Raw genomic sequence first — 15,833 nt, 5'->3', positions numbered from 1 at the left:
AGAGGAGGTTGAGTTCAATCTATGAAAGACTATGTCCAATTCTCTTCGCTTTACCTTCTGTTCTTATTTCTCACCATGAGATGTTAGAACCAGGAACATCAGGATCATTTTGGAGCTTGTCAGAAATACAGAATCTTCAGCCTGCCATATCAGAATCTCAATTTCAATAAGATCCCCGGATGATTTGTGTACATATTGATATTTGAGAAGCTCTAATCTTTGTAAAGCTTTCAAACAGAGGAATGAAGTGGTCATCTTTGTGTTTTAGAAAAGTTATTCCGGTGGCAGGATAGAAAATAAATTGTGAAGAGAGCACAGTAGGAGAGTAGTAAGAGGCTCTTGTGCCCATCCATGAGATATGAAGAGGGCCTGGCCAGTGGCAACACTCAGAATTGCAGAGGGAGTGTCAGCATAGTACAGGGACAAGAGAAGAGCATTGGTTTAGGATTACTCTGTGGCTCACGCACTGAGTAATCAGGGGAACTCACTTCCTGTCTCTGAGCTTCAGTTTCCCAGTGGATGAGATGAAAAGGATGGTCAGCAAACAACAAACCGCTAACTCAAGACTCACCAAACTGTGACCCACAGGCTAAACTGAGCCTGGATATCTGTTTTTGCATGGCCCATGAGAAATGGCTAAAAAAATTTTTTTGAAGGAAGAATAGTACTTCATGACACATGAAAATTCTATAAACTTCAACCTTTAGTGTCCACACATACATGACATTTTATCATAACACAGCACACCCTTTCATTTACTGATTGTCTACAGCTTCTTTTAATTACAATGGCAGAGTTGATCAGCTATGACAGATCATATGGGCTGATAGTTTCCATCTGGCCCTTTAGGGGAAAAGTTTGCTAACCACTGGTTTAAATGATCACCAAAATGCTTCCAGCAATGAAATGCTATGATTTTGTTGTATGAATTATGTGAGCTGTAAAGCCCTATGTAAATGTAGTGAAATTTCTTCCTCTCCAAGGACTATGAATTGCAACTGATGACATACAAGGCCTTTGTGGAATCACAGCAGAAATCCCCTGGCAAGCGCCGTCGAATGCTTTCCTCCTCAGATGCAATCACGCAAGAGGTGAAAGGGTGGGGAAAGGACATGCCACTATTTTCCCTTAAGGAAAGATTTGTTGTCAGGGCCCTGACAGTTTGATTTAGAGCTCATCTTTCTGTTGAGCATGTGATTTCATGAAAACTTCCTCTTATTTTCACTATTTAAATATATCTTTCTGGCAGATAATTTATCTAAACTTTTTTTTTTTCTTTTTTTTGAACCATAGTTCATGGACTTAAGGACTCGCTATACAGCACTGGTGACCTTAACCACTCAGCATGTAAAATATATCAGTGATGCACTCCGGCGACTGGAGGAGGAAGAGGTGAGGACAGTTGGGTCCTAAATCATTTTGAAAATAGAATTAAAAATCCTGTGTCTCATCTATCAAAATTTAAAGTGCACACACAGCCAGTTCTCATTATTCACAGTAGCCATGTTCTGTGACGTTACTATGCATACTACATTAGGGAATACTGGACTCTTGCACTTAGTGGGAAATACAGAGTTAGATTCCTGTAAGCCTCTGGTCACACCTTTTAGAGCACAAATAATATATAATCTTGTTTTACGTGTGTTTTTGTGTAAAAACACTTTATTTAATATATACTGTTGATTCAGGCCAAGTGCACTATAATTCACACCTGAATGAAGTTTATTTAATATACATTTTCTCTGTAAGGCACATCATAGCCTTCATGTGCTTAGGAACACAAGACAACACTTCAGAACTATGCTTGGGTCCCTTTTAAATGGCAAAATCACCAACAAAAATTGTGGGAAAAAATGGCACTAAGTAGATTGTGAAAAGGACACTTGTTGAGAGCTGTATCAGAGCTGAAACAAGAAGATAGAGTGTCCCCTTGTTCTATCTCAACTGGGAATGTTGAGTATATCTGAGAATGTGCTTATGGCACAGGTATTGATTTTGGGGTTAAAAATAAAATCTAGTGAGTACACAAATTCACAAATAGGGAATTTGTGAATAATGAGGATTAACTGTCTTATGTCCAACACTCCCACTTCTAAGTATCTTCATTATAGAAATATTGTGTGAAAAAAGGAGATGTGAGCAAAGATCCTTAATAAAGTATAATCTGTTAAAGGGAAATATTAGAAACATTCAAATTCTATATAATGGAATGCTATGAAACTGTTAAAAATAATGTAATAGGTTTATTATATATTGTATTCTTATAATAAGATAAAGTGTTAAGAATTTCATGAGGAAAATACATTTATAATCCTATACTGTATTTCTCGAAAAAAATTGTTGTGTAAGTGGAGCTGGGCAATTCAAACCCATGCTGTTCAAAGGTCAATTGTACACTAAATTTCTGTGAAATGAGATTAAAGGGACATATATTACACATTTCAGATTATTTGCATTTGTTATAATGTGTATGTAATCTTTTTGTAATTCTAAAAAACTGTGTCTTTCCAAAGTAAGTTTCTGCATGTTCACCCACTTGTATAAAAGAAATATTGTTGGAAATATTAACTCACATCAATTTTTGTCTATGTGAATTAGCAAAAAACTTCTTTATGTCAAAAACTACCTCGTTTAATCTCTGTAGACTTCACTCTCTTTACCTATAAATCTAGGAATCATGAAAATAAGATGTTATGTGTAAAGGATTTTTAAAAATCAGTAAATAATTATTGAACGTCCTTCATATATTAAAAAAATGTGCTTTTTTAAGGAAATGTGCCAACTTAGATATGATGAATTTAGCTACTAGTATCACGTAGTTTTACACCTGTGAACAATGCTTTGGCTGGGTAAATTATATTTATCTTGGGGTTATTTTAGCTTCCTACTGATTTAGGTGACTTTTGTGTCTCTATTTTAGGAAATCAGATGTTAGGTCAGTTTAATAAGACATTGACCAAGATACTGATTTTCTAATTCCTATTTTAGAAAGTTGTTGAAGAGGAAAAACAGGAGCATGTGGAGAAAGTTAAAGAACTTTTGGGCTGGGTGTCTACCCTAGCAAGGAATACACAAAGCAAAGCTACCTCATCCCAGACCAAAGAATCAACAGACATTGAAAAAGCTATTTTAGATCAGCAGGTGAGTAGAAGATCTGTCTGTCTCTTGTTGGTTAGAATAATATATAATAACACATTAGGTGGGAATAAAACAAATCACATATGGGCCACCCCAGGAATGATTATCTCAACAAATGTTAACTGCCAGGACTTAAATAAACTTAAGAAATCATCTTATTTGTACTTCTACCTTCTTAGTCAACTTTCGTTAGTTCATTGGTAATAATAATCTGAACTGGGCAGCCCCGGTGGCTCAGCGGTTTAGCGCCACCTTCAGCTCAGGGCGTGATCCTGGAGACCTGGGATCACGTCCCAAGTCGGGCTCCCTGCATGGAGCCTGCTTCTCCCTCTGCCTGTGTCTCTGCCTCTCTCTCTCTCTCTGTCATCCATGAATAAAGAAATAAAATATTTAAAAATAATAGTAACTGAACTAAGATAGGGTTTTCCCTAGGATTTTTTTAAGCATTATTTCAAATAATTTTGATCCTTTAATTTCTTGGGTTCTGAAGCTATACTCTTATTTCTGTCATGTAGGTTCTGGCAGAGGAGCTGACAACCAAGAGGGAACAAGTCTCTGAGGCAATTAAAACTTCCCAGATCTTCTTGGCCAAGCATGGTCATAAGTGAGTATTAGATGAGAGATTATGGCACATCTAGGGGACTGAATCTATCTGACTAAAATTTAGGATTATGGTGAGATTTCAGGCTGGAGAGTTCAGAGCTTTAAGAGCCAGGTTATGAAAAGCCTTATAGTTCATGAGAAGAGTTAACATTTTACCTTATTGGCTATGGGGAGATGCCTTATACTTGATTGGATTTTGTTGATGAAGGTTTCTAGGACAGTTTTACAGAGAGTAGATTAACATAGGCCGGACTGGAGGCCTGAGAGACCAGTAAAGAGGCTGTTGCGATGATACAGGTGAGAAATGATGAAGGTAGAGAAGGGCACAGGTTCAAAAGATACTAAAGATGATGAATTTACAGTGTTAGTGACAAATGAAAATTGTCAACTACAACTTCCAAGTTTCTGGCTTAGGCCCCTGAGTGTATGGTGATGCCACTAATCAAGATAGAGAATACAAAAGCAGGTATGGATTGAGGGAGAAGAAGGCAGCTTTGGTTTTAGATATTATGAATGTGAAGAGCTCAGAGGGCATCAGAGTGGAAATACTTAGCATGTATTAGGAAGTACCTAATACATTAATTTATGCCTTACATAGTTCCACTAAAGTTGTCCAATGGGTAACTGTGTTTGTAAATTTAGGATTAATGAGAGAAATCTAACGTGATATAGATCTGAGTCATCAGCATAGTAGAAAGAAAGCATGAGTGGATTACCTTACAAGGGTTCAAGGGCTTCCTGGTTGGTGCTCCTCAGCCTGTAAAGGAAGTTTTACACAAGCATGGGGAAAACTATGAGTGATACCTTAGAACCCAAGAGAGAACAGAATTCTAGAAAAAGAAAGTGGTCAAAAGTCAAGAAAGATTGAGACTTGAGAAGTTTCTGAATTGGGCAAGTTGGAAGTTTTTGGTGACTGGTATAAAGTTAGGGCATGATGTCAGATTGAGTTTGGTCTGGAGTAGGGAGCACAGGAGGGGAAGAAGGTAGTGATGGGAAAAAGAGACTACTCTTTCAAGAAGCCTGGCTATAGGAAAGGACAAATAATACAGTATACAATGAAAGTAGAATATATAATCAAGAAAGACTTGTTTTGGGGCTCCTTAATTAACTCAGTTAATCATCTGACTCTTGATCTCAACTGAGGTCTTGATCTCAGGATTGAGTTCAAGCCCCTCATTGGCCTCTGCAAGGGTGTGGAATCCTCTAAAGAAAAAAAAAATGACTTGTTTTCTTAAAAGATCAGAGAGATGTAGCTGTGTTTATGGCCTGGATCTCAAGGACCAAAAGGGAGAAAGAGATTGAAGTAATCCAAAAGAGGTTCTGGAACATGCAGGAAAGGAAAATTCATTAATGAGTGGAAAGTACAACCCTAGACTAGAGTTGAGACAACTTTTCCTCTGAGGTTTGAGGAAAAGGAGATTAGGAAAGGTGTGGATGGAGGTATATATGCCAGAAGTAAAGACAAAAGGTGAGAGAATTCACGCACAGTGGTCTGTCTGCATTTTCTCCTTGAAATAGGCAGATTGGTTATTTGCTGTGAGTTAGGGGAGCTGAGGGCAAGGGAATTAGGATTGAGAGGGTTGTCAAGAAGCTCTGAGATCTAGTAGAGTCTGGGAACCAGTAGGATCTCCTCCACAGGGACCCCCAGCACACACATACAATGTACTTCCCCTGTAGGCAGGAGTAGAGAAGTCCAGTGGTTCAATTGATCTGGGCAGGAGTTTCATAAGTTAGCAAGGATAGAGTTCAAGGATAATAGCAGGGACCTGATTGTGCTGATGGACTGTGGTGTTTGAACTCCAAAAAGAAGATGTGTAGATAATAGAGAGGACTGATAGATTAAGAAAAAATGAGGAGTGGAGGTAAGGAAGGCTTTGGAAATCTCAGTAAATTGATGGATAGTTGTAATATGTATCACAGGATTCATTCTCAGAAACAGTATTGAATGAGATAAAGAAGTCATTAAAAAAAAAAAAAGTCATGAAATTCACCAGGTTCAAGATCATGGTCACCTCTAGGGAGAAGGGTAAAAGAATGGGGTTGGTGACACATGTACATTGGACTTTAGATATATCTGTAATATCTTATTTCTATGGAAAAGATCTAAAATTGGGGCACTTGGTTGGCTCAGTTGGTTGAGAGTCCAACTCTTGGTTTTGGCTCAGGGTCATCAGACAGAGCCCTGCATCAGGGTCCATGCTTAGTAGTGGGTCTGGTCTGCTTGAGATTCTCCCTCTCCCTCTGCCCACCCCCCCCTGCTCTCTCTCAAATAAGTAAATCTTTTTTAAAATAAGAAAAAGATCTAAAGCAAATCTGGTATAATGTCAAAATTTAGTAAAACTGGATAGTTGAGTAGTAGGTAAATAAGACTTCATTTATTTTCTTTTTTGTTTGTTTAAAATATTTTATTTTGAAATGAGAAACGGCATAAGAGTAAAGAAAGACAATTGGAAAGGTAGGGTTATAATCAGCAGTTATTAACAGATAGTAGATTCTTGAAGCTTAAAAGTTTAGAATTAGAATAATTTTAGATGATGGCAAGATCTGAGTTTGCTATGTGTGGATTCAATTAAAGTGGAGTATAGGCTCTTTGGATTGGAGACATCACCAAGAATCATGACTTGATTTGAGATAAATAGGAATATGAGCCAGATGAATATGGAAGAGTGATCAGATCATCCATAGTTAACAGTGACAAAGAAGAATACCATCCAAGGTGGAGAAGTCATGATTTTGAAGCAAAAGATAAAAATTTCTCTCTGAAAGAGCTTCAATGCTTCATCTTCCAGGCTCTCAGAAAAAGAGAAGGAACAAATATCTGAGCAATTGAATGCCCTGAATAAGACTTACCATGACCTTTGTGATGGTTCAGCAAACCAGCTTCAGCAACTTCAGAGCCAGTTGGCCCAGCAGACAGAACAAAAGGTACTTTTACTTTCTTTCTCCAAATGGGAAGGGTACCTTTTGAATGGTATGAAAGCAGCTTTGCTGTTTGAGAATCGTGTTCACTAGCTTTCCATGACCAATGTGACTTAATTTTTAACCTCACCATAGCAGCCATTTGTCTTGTGTTTCTTTACTGGGGTTCCATGATGTATTGGTCAGTCAAGAATACTAGAAGGCACTCATGACCAACACTGTAGATCCTGGTTCACCGTTTCTGTTGTCTGCCATTTTGTGGCAGACCACAGTTGAGAACATAAATCCTATATTATATGTGATCACAAGGCAGTGGGATTATTCCTTCTTGGCATTGTCTCCCAGAAGTTGATAGCCAGGAGTTCTGAATATTGGGAAGAAAAAGGCATGTCCTCTTCCCCCATACTTTTTTCATATCTACTAAATAAATGAGAAATGTTCATTTTCCAAGCAAACTGGTAGATTAGCTGCACTGACTGAGACGCTGGTTCCCCTTACCCATAATCATCCCATCATGTGACTTCTTTACCAGTTCCCACTCATATTCACTTCCTGGACCATATGAAATTGTCAAATTCCTCCTGGTTGTCCTGAGTTCTTCCTGGATACTTGTGTGTATGTAAACTTACCATATTATATACATGTGTCTCTGGGATATATATGTGTGTTTGCCTGCTTATTTCCTATGTTGTGAAGCAATGGCCATCCTGTGTGGGGCAGGTCAAAATTTAATGTCTTGTGGTTAATCAGATTTGGTCTAGATGATGCTCAAAATGATATTCACACAAAACATGCTTTGACTCTGGTCCTTGGATATGAAATTGGTACATCGGGAGCTAGAGTTGTAAAGACCACAAGACAGAACCAGCCATGATTTATTTGAGAGTAGATTTCCAAAAAGAACTTGCTGATTTAGCATTCTCTGTGTCAGGTGGCCCACTTCTTAGTGGCTTATTGCTTCACCATATAAGGGAGTATGTGAAAAGTTTTAACAATTGCTTGCTGAGAACACCCAGTTCTCATTTTGAAAGGTTAAAAAGGGGGAGAAAACAAAAGGAAAGACAAGCTGCTGAGCACCACTACATTGAGCATGATGTGTCCCCGTTACTGTATGTGCGTTTCATGTGAAGTATTGTTCCAATTAACTGACATCCTTGCTTACAAGTTTCACTAACCCTTTGGAGTTTAAGCACAAATGCACAAAAGGGAAAAGAGGACGACCTGTTTGGGGTTCTTTTTTGCAAAAAAAAAAACAAAAACAAAAAACAAAAAACAGTCGCATGCTGGACGCTAACCCCAAGCTTACACTGTGTGTGCGATGCGGCTGAGCTGCTCCGTAAGGCTCTCTCTCTGTCTGCCCGAGGCGTGCTGCGACTCTGGTAAGTAGAAGCCTTTTATGTTTCCCTTCCTACTCTCCCTCTGTCTTGCTGTGCTTGTTTAGGTCAGAATCCCCATGTTTGGTGGGACTGAACTGGATTTCTCTGGATTACTTCCCAGCTCAGTGCTTCTTGCCTGTCCTTCAATTAAAAGAAACTGGAAGGAACAGCTTGTAGTCTTTTCTCTGTCTAGCAATTGGCTGGACTCCAGGTCTGTCTTCAATATCAGCATCTCTGGGACTCTAGGAATCTTATAGAAGAAATTAGAAGTTCTCAGAAGAGTCTTTTTCCTTTGTCATCTTATCTGCTTCTGAACAGTCTTGTCCTGGATTTTGTTAAATAAAGGGATTATTCATGTATCTCAAAGTGTCATATGCCAATACGATTTTCCCTTCAGTCTCCGTAGAACTGATACCTGGTAGGTTCTTAGAACTTGGTAGGTTCTTAGTACAAGTTGAACTACTTTCTAGATCAGAACACAGAAGGGGGATGGGGAACAACACATAATATTTTAAGTAGTGTGCAAAATTCTGTTGTTCCATTATTTAAACAAATATAGTGAGAAAGGGGATGTGAACCAAACGTGTCCTCTCATTTGCTCTGAATTCTTTGTCTCTTAGAGCATGTGACTAACTGAATTTGAAATCCTTGGTGCATGTCTTTAAAATTGAGGGGCACATAGGTTGAGGATTTTAAGGATTTCCTTACTATTTACCAATTTATTTATTAATTCAGCAAATGTTTATTGAACTGCCGCAACTGTTACTAGACACTGAATGGGTGAAGTACCTGCTTTTGCAGAGCTTTCTCTCACTGAGACAGAATAAAATGCATTATTTAGGAGGCAGGGAAGTGATTGGCAGTTGCTTCAACAACATCCTCCATGGATAAGCTCAAGAAATAAATAAGGATCAGAAAGTAATACTGACTCAAGAGGGACAGACAAAATCATTTATAGAAAATAAAGATAATGAACATGAACAAGGAGAGGTAGAAAGTTGACAATAATAGAAGTATTTTAAATGGCAAAACACTTGAATGATTTAATTTCAGAATACCATCATTCTGTGATTAAAGGCTTCAAAAAAGGAATTCTTTTAGGAGCTCTTTTTAGGGTTTTTTTTTTTGCAAGGGTCACTTCGGCAGTGTGTAAGATTTGCCTTATTTCCTAGACTTTGGACATTATAACTCCTGTGTATGATGCAGCTCAACTGTATCATCTATCCTTCATGCTCTTCTGGATCTGATGGTGGAGGCAGTAGTAATAGCACAAGACTTAGATTCAGAACTTGATTTGATTCTGAACTCACTTGTATTGTGATCTTGGACAAGTTATCTAATAACCTTGCAGTGCCTCATTTTCTTATCTGCAAACTAAAGATTAAAATAATTGCTTTCATAGGATTGTTGTGAGGATTAAATATCTGCCTTCAGTAAATTTATTAAGTGCCCAAAAAACAGTATCTGGAAGCATGGTACTTGTAACTGCCCATGATAGCCTGGACCAGAAGAAAAGTTGCTAGTGGTTCCAGATGCAAAGGTCCCCAGTCTGTTCCTTCCTTGATTTGCTACTTCCAGTTCCCAGAACTAATTTAACTCAGGGTCATTGCCTTGGGAGGTTCTAGCAATGGCCATCAACTATGACTGCCCCAATTGTAAAGCAGCTGCTTGAGTACTACACACTAGGCTGTTTACAGAGATGCACACCTGTTGTATGGCTACTGGCCTGCTTGAATCTTTCTTCTAATCCTGTGGGCTAGTCCTGCCAAACTCATTATTAGCAGGGAAGTACTATTTCAAGAGTCTTCTGCGTGGGTTGCAACATTGAGAAGTTGTTATATAGAGTTGACTTCTCACTTCTGGGGAACTGGTGTATTTCTAGAGGAACCTTTGTGTAGTGAGTCTTAGAAGTAGTTGATCTTTCACTTTCACTGCTTGCTACTTTGTAGAGCTTGTCACTCAGATATGCTTAATGCTACCATCAGTCAAGTAATCTGTGATTTTCTGGCCATGTTCAACATTCTGTGGTTTTGACAAATTCTGTTTTAGTATTAATGCGGCCAGGCTTTAGAGTGTTTCCTACACATTGGGGCTCATCCCACGCTGGGTTCTTCTTGTGGTCAGAATTTGATAAACTGTTGTTCTTTAAATGAATCCTTTAAGCAGTTGGGCTTCTCTGATTCAGTTTTCTTTTTCTTTTCTTTTCTTTTCTTTTCTTTTCTTTTTTCTTTCTTTTTTTTTTTTTTTTTTAGGGTTGCAGAGCAATTGCTGGGGTGATTGACCTAGGCACAGTGGAGATATTTCCCATCTTCAAAGCCATGCAAAAGGGCCTCATTGACCAAGACACAGGCCTTGTGCTCCTGGAATCCCAGGTTATCATGTCTGGCCTCATTGCCCCTGAGACCAGTGAGAAGCTCTCTCTGGAGGAGGGTCTAGCCAGAAACCTCATTAATCCCCAGATGTACCAGCAGTTCCAAGAGCTACAGGATGTCCTGTCCTTAATAAGCAGGCTTACTGAGAGCAAAGGCCTTCTTTCTGTGGTGGAAGCAATTGAGAAGAAAATAATCAGTGAGAGAGTTGGGCTGAAAGTTTTAGAAGCTCACCTGGCAGCTGGAGGTTTCCATCTCTCCCCTAATAAGAGCTGCATTAACCTAGAGGAGGCTTTTCACCAAGGCCTCATCTCTGCAAGGCTTCACTCAGTGTTAGAGTCTTCCCTGAAATCATCCAAGAATTTGATAGACCCCAACACAGCTGAGAAAGTCAGTTTGCTGGATCTGATGCAGAGATGTATTGTTCACCAGGACTCAGGGTTGAAACTGCTGCCTGTCAAGCAATTGGCAGGGGGAATGGTGAGCTTGAAATCAGGCCGGAAGGTTAGCATCTTCCGTGCAGTTCAGGAAGGCCTAATAGATAGGCAGGTCACTGTCCGGCTGCTGGAAGCTCAGCTTTTTGCTGGTGGCATAGTAGATCCAAGAACAGGACACAGACTTACCGTGGAAGAGGCTGTAAGACATAATTTGATTGACCAAGACATGGCCTGTGCTCTTCTCATAAGGCAGCTTCAGACAGGAGGCATCATAGACACGGTCACTGGGCATAGGCTGACCATAGATGAAGCCGTGAACAATGATCTAGTAGCTGCTAAGATTGCCCTTGTGATTCTGGAATCCCTTTGGTCGTTCATGGGGTTGCTGTGGCCTGAATCTGGAGAGATCCTCCCAATCACAGATGCCTTGGAACAAGGTCTTGTGTCTACTGAACTAGCTCATAAAATCCTTAGTGGCCGACAGCATATTAAAGGTCTATTTCTACCAGCAAGCACAGAGGTTTGGTCCTGGAAAAAAGTAGTAGAAGATGGTATGTTGGACAAAGATCTTGTTGATAACTTAAGATCAGTTTGCATACCTGATGTGATGCCCCACATGCAATTAGCAGATTCTTCAGAACGAAGCAAATTGAACATTAATCCTGGAGCAGTAGGTCTGCCACGCAGCCAGAGCCAGACAGAGGGCATGGTAAGCCCGAGTGAAAAGCTGTTGTTTCAGCTGATGACTCACAGCTATATCAATGTGAGGGATGGTCAGAGGCTGCTCCTGTTAGACAACAAACTGATAGAGACACTGACAGCAAGAGATGAACATCAGGCAGGTCCTCCAGAAATGTTTGAAGTTGGACATCAGAGACTAGAAACTCCTGAGGGATTACAAGAATCGGTAAATGTCAAAACCACAGAAACTTTCTGTGATGGGCCGAGTAGGCAGCCACGTGAGTTCCAGGCTTCCTTTCAGAATGAAGAATATCCTAAGAAGGCAGATTGTGCTGAAGCAAAGGGCAAAACGACCACTGTAGAAATTGAAGCTTCCCCAATAGAGAACTTTCAAAGAGACCTATTTGTGGGGGAACAAAAAGTGAGAAATCCAAATGTTGGTACTTTGATGGTCTTAGATAAAGGCAAATCAGAGTTAAAAAGACAATTGCTAGATACCAAAAAGGAAGAACTAATAGGAATGTCTACCAGGGAAAATGTTAGCAGGAGATTTCTCCATATAGTACCCACTGAGGAAGCTGAAGATGTGACCTTGGCGGCAGGCAGAGATCCTTTTTCTGTTGAGAAACTGAATGAAGAATGGCAGACTCCCGGAAAGACTTCCTTTCTGTGTTGGACAGAACAAGCAAACACACTTGACATTGAAATTCCAGGTGAAAGTGAAAGGCCACTCCTAAAACCCCAAAGCAAAAAGTCACAATTTCAGGGAAAGAAAATGCTAAATTTAGAATCAAAATTAGAGTCTGAAAATAACATGAATATTCCTACTCTAGACAAAAAGAAAAACTTAAGTAAAACATTTTCGGGTAGAGATGACCATAAACAAAATCCAGAAGGACATGACATTGTAGGTGGTAGGATGATGACATTAGAAAAGACAGATGCAGAAGATAATGGTCATGAACCCTCTCTGTTATGCAGTCATCCTTCAGAAATGCTCCAGGAAGCTACCTTAAATACATTATCTGCACAATTACTAGATAGTGGTATCATTCACGAAAAAACAGGTCAGAAGCTCTTACTAAATGAAGCAATAGCCCGAGGTATTGTGCCCAGTCACACTGCTGTGAAACTTATGGGAAAACTGAACATGTTTCGGGGCTTTTTTGACTCTCAGACCTGCGAGTCTTTGACCACTGAAGAAGTCATTGATGAAGGTCTGATGGATGAGAAACTGTTACATAATGTCCTCATGGCAGAGAAAGCTATTAGTGGAGTCTTAGACCCCCGTACCTGCACACTCTGCTCTGTGAAGGAAGCAGTTGCATTTGGACTTCTTGACACACAAACAGCCTCCAGAATTTTAGAGGGGCAGGTGGTGACTGGTGGAATTGTTGACCTGAAACGAGGCAAAAAGGTTTCGGTGACTTTGGCCTCAAATCTTGGCTTGGTAGACTGTGCTGACCAGACAGAGCTTATAAATCTGGAGAAAGCTTCCAAAGGCAGAGATGCTGAGAAAGCAGTGAGGGAGAGATTTATTAGCTTGCAAATGGAGACAACTGGAATCATGGACCCTGAGAGCAAAGCTCCTTTAACAATCATGCAGTCCATTGACAGAGGACTTCTGGAGAGAGAGGAGGCTATTCGGTTGTTGACAAAGCAGGTGGTAGATGGAGGTATCATTCACCATATATCTGGGATGAGACTTTCTGTTGATAATGCCTTTGAACATGGCATCATTGATGAAGATTTAGCTAAGCAACTCAAAAAAGCTGAGAACTTAAGCGTCTGTCAGTTTTTTCATCCTGAAACGAAGGAAACTGTTTCCCTTCTGGAAGCCATAAAATTAGATCTTGTTACCCCAGACTTGAAAAGAGAAATCCAAGAAATTCAGGCTTTGACTGGAAGCTTTGTGGATCTCATTTCTAGCCAGAGATTGACCTTGGCAGAAGCTGAAAAAGAAGGACTGTTAAGTAATAAAGCAATATTGTCTTCAGGAATGGTGCATGGGATTGTAGATCCTGAGAATTGCAGAATAGTTCCTTATTCAGAATTAGTAAAGAAATGTAAGATTGATATTGAATCTGGTCAGAGATATCTAGAAGTAATTCCCTTCTCAGGCATTAAAGATGAGGCTAGTGACAAAGTGCTAACACTGTCTCAAGCAACTCAGCTTGGAAAAGTGGACTTTTTATCTACACTGAAGGTTCTGGAAGCTCAGGCAAATACTGGGGGAATCATAGATACTACCACAGGGAAAAGACTGACTTTAGCATCAGCTTTGGAAAAGGAATTAGTGGATGAAAACATGGTCAGAATTATTGCGTCTCATCAGGTAGTAAATGGAGGAATTGTTGACATATTTAATGATCAGAGAGTGACTCTAAAGGAAGCTGTTGAGAAAAGACTTATTAGTCCTGAGCTGGCAACTATGATCCAGATAGATACTTTAGAGTCCTGTGATCACAGGGCTCAGATTGAAAAGCAAGATGGAATTGAAGTATGTGAAATAGAAAAGGAATTTCTAAGAAAGGAAATGTTAATTGATTGTAATCAGACTGCTGGAATGAATAATGGTAAAGGAGCAAGTGAGAAATTATTTCAGATTGGAAGTCAGTCTGCACAAGGAAAGGTTAAAACAAGAGTTTCTGACAGGGGGCAGGCCAAAAAGAGCAGAGATATTTCATTAAAGGAATTAGAATGCAAGGCTCAAGATAAAAGGAGAGCTTCTCCAGATGCTGAAGAATCTGTCAGTATCATAATTCCTGGTCATCATAAAGGTACACCGTTGGGCCAAGGTTTGGTGACACTCTCTCACTCGGAAGTTTGTAATTTTAAACTCAAAGAGGTGGCTAGTGATGACATGGAAAAAAACACAAATGAAGAGCAGGAAAACATGGGGGCCCACAGAGAAATTACTTCTCATATGAAACATTCTATATCAGGTCCAGTTCCTAAAGAAATAGGAGAAAACCAGGAAAGAATTATTTCAGAAGTACAAGAATCAGATTATGAAACTTCAGGCAAATTGCCGAGTGAGCAGGTTATGCAGAAACCAATGAATACCAGCGAGAAAAGTAAGAGGGGGAAGAGGGAGATGATAATAGAAGAAAGTGTCAAAACATGCAAACCAATTCTTTCTGAAGAAAAGTTGAATCAAGAAACCATCATTAGAGCTGACCAGGGATCCAATGTAGAGAGTCCACCTGTGGAAATAACCATAAATGAAAAAGGAGAAGAAGCTGGTAGAAAGCTGGGATTTTCTATTATTTGTAAAACTGAAAACTCTTCCCCAATGATACCCAAAGGGATTTCTATAAATCAGGATGCTTTAACATTCTCCAAATCTTATCAGGTCAGTGAAGGAGAAGCAAAAAATCTAAGCCTCTCCTTAGCCTTAAAACAAGAAGAAAATTTATCCCAAATTACTGGTGGGGCCCAGAGTGAACCATCCTCTTCTACGATCCCAAGACCTGAAGGATTACATTCCCAGGAATCAGTTAGAAAGGCTCAAGTTGCAGGCAGATCCCAAATTTCTGAAACAAACAAGCCTTTCCAAGGAACCATCAGACTGGAGACCAACTCTTTTCAAGATTCTTGTGTTACTTTTAAGACCAAAGAAACCAAAGATCTGATTTGCTCCTCTGATGGATGTAAAGAAAGGTCATACCAGGAGCTACATTTTGACTCAACAAGAACTCTTAAGTTAGAAGAAATTACAGTTTCTACAGTAGACCCAAAAGAAATCAATTATCTGGAATTCTCAGACAGAAAGGACTTTCATCATCAGGACAACAGAAGTGATGGTGAAATTTGTGGAGTTCTTGCATCTAACATAGTAACAACTCAGGAAATGACGGGAGAGAAATTTCTAGAAAGGTCAAACTCTACAGTTACAGGTGTAGAAGCAGCATCTTTTGAAGGCATAGCAGCTCAGGGTGTTCCCAGAGACTTAGTGTCCGTTCTTCCAGAGAAACTGTTCAAAGATGTGTCTCAAAAAGAGAGTTCAGGGCAACAAGATGCCACCATTAGTCCCACTATCCCAGAGACCAGTGAAGAAAAGCCAGTACCACACATACACCCTACATTGAAGATGGCTGAGAAGACACCACTGGAAAAGCTCAGAGAAAGCCCTGGTGGTGAACAGACTCCCTTCACGACTACAGCTGGGGGAAGGGGAAATGAAGGTGTAAACCTAGAGCCCTCCAGAACAACTAAAGTAAGTTTCCCATTTGGCGTGTTTGTATACATATTTTTTAAGATCTAACTAGTTTAATGCTAAAACTCTTGACTGGATATTGAGTTTACAG

The 15,833-nt window shown here is 39.6% G+C and overlaps 1 protein-coding gene across 28 annotated transcripts in view; it reads left to right on the top strand.

Moving 5' to 3' along the window:
• Positions 1-15,833, top strand: part of MACF1 (microtubule actin crosslinking factor 1) — a 337,622-nt gene that overhangs the window by 201,220 nt on the left and 120,569 nt on the right. For 27 of the 28 annotated variants that reach the window (XM_072723761.1, XM_072723759.1, XM_072723760.1 and 24 more), the window contains 6 exons: positions 984-1,091; positions 1,294-1,392; positions 2,989-3,141; positions 3,654-3,742; positions 6,531-6,666; positions 10,289-15,742. In XM_072723761.1, the coding sequence (XP_072579862.1) occupies positions 984-1,091; positions 1,294-1,392; positions 2,989-3,141; positions 3,654-3,742; positions 6,531-6,666; positions 10,289-15,742 (6,039 nt within the window). The remainder of the gene's footprint in view (positions 1-983; positions 1,092-1,293; positions 1,393-2,988; positions 3,142-3,653; positions 3,743-6,530; positions 6,667-10,288; positions 15,743-15,833) is intronic. The other variant, XM_072723772.1, reaches the window with a different exon arrangement.

Source organism: Vulpes vulpes, chromosome 10 (genome assembly GCF_048418805.1).
Source record: "Vulpes vulpes isolate BD-2025 chromosome 10, VulVul3, whole genome shotgun sequence".
In the NCBI taxonomy this organism is placed as follows: Eukaryota; Metazoa; Chordata; class Mammalia; order Carnivora; family Canidae; genus Vulpes; species Vulpes vulpes.
Note: the sequence above shows the minus strand (reverse complement) of the source record. Positions and strands in the feature narration are given on the sequence as shown.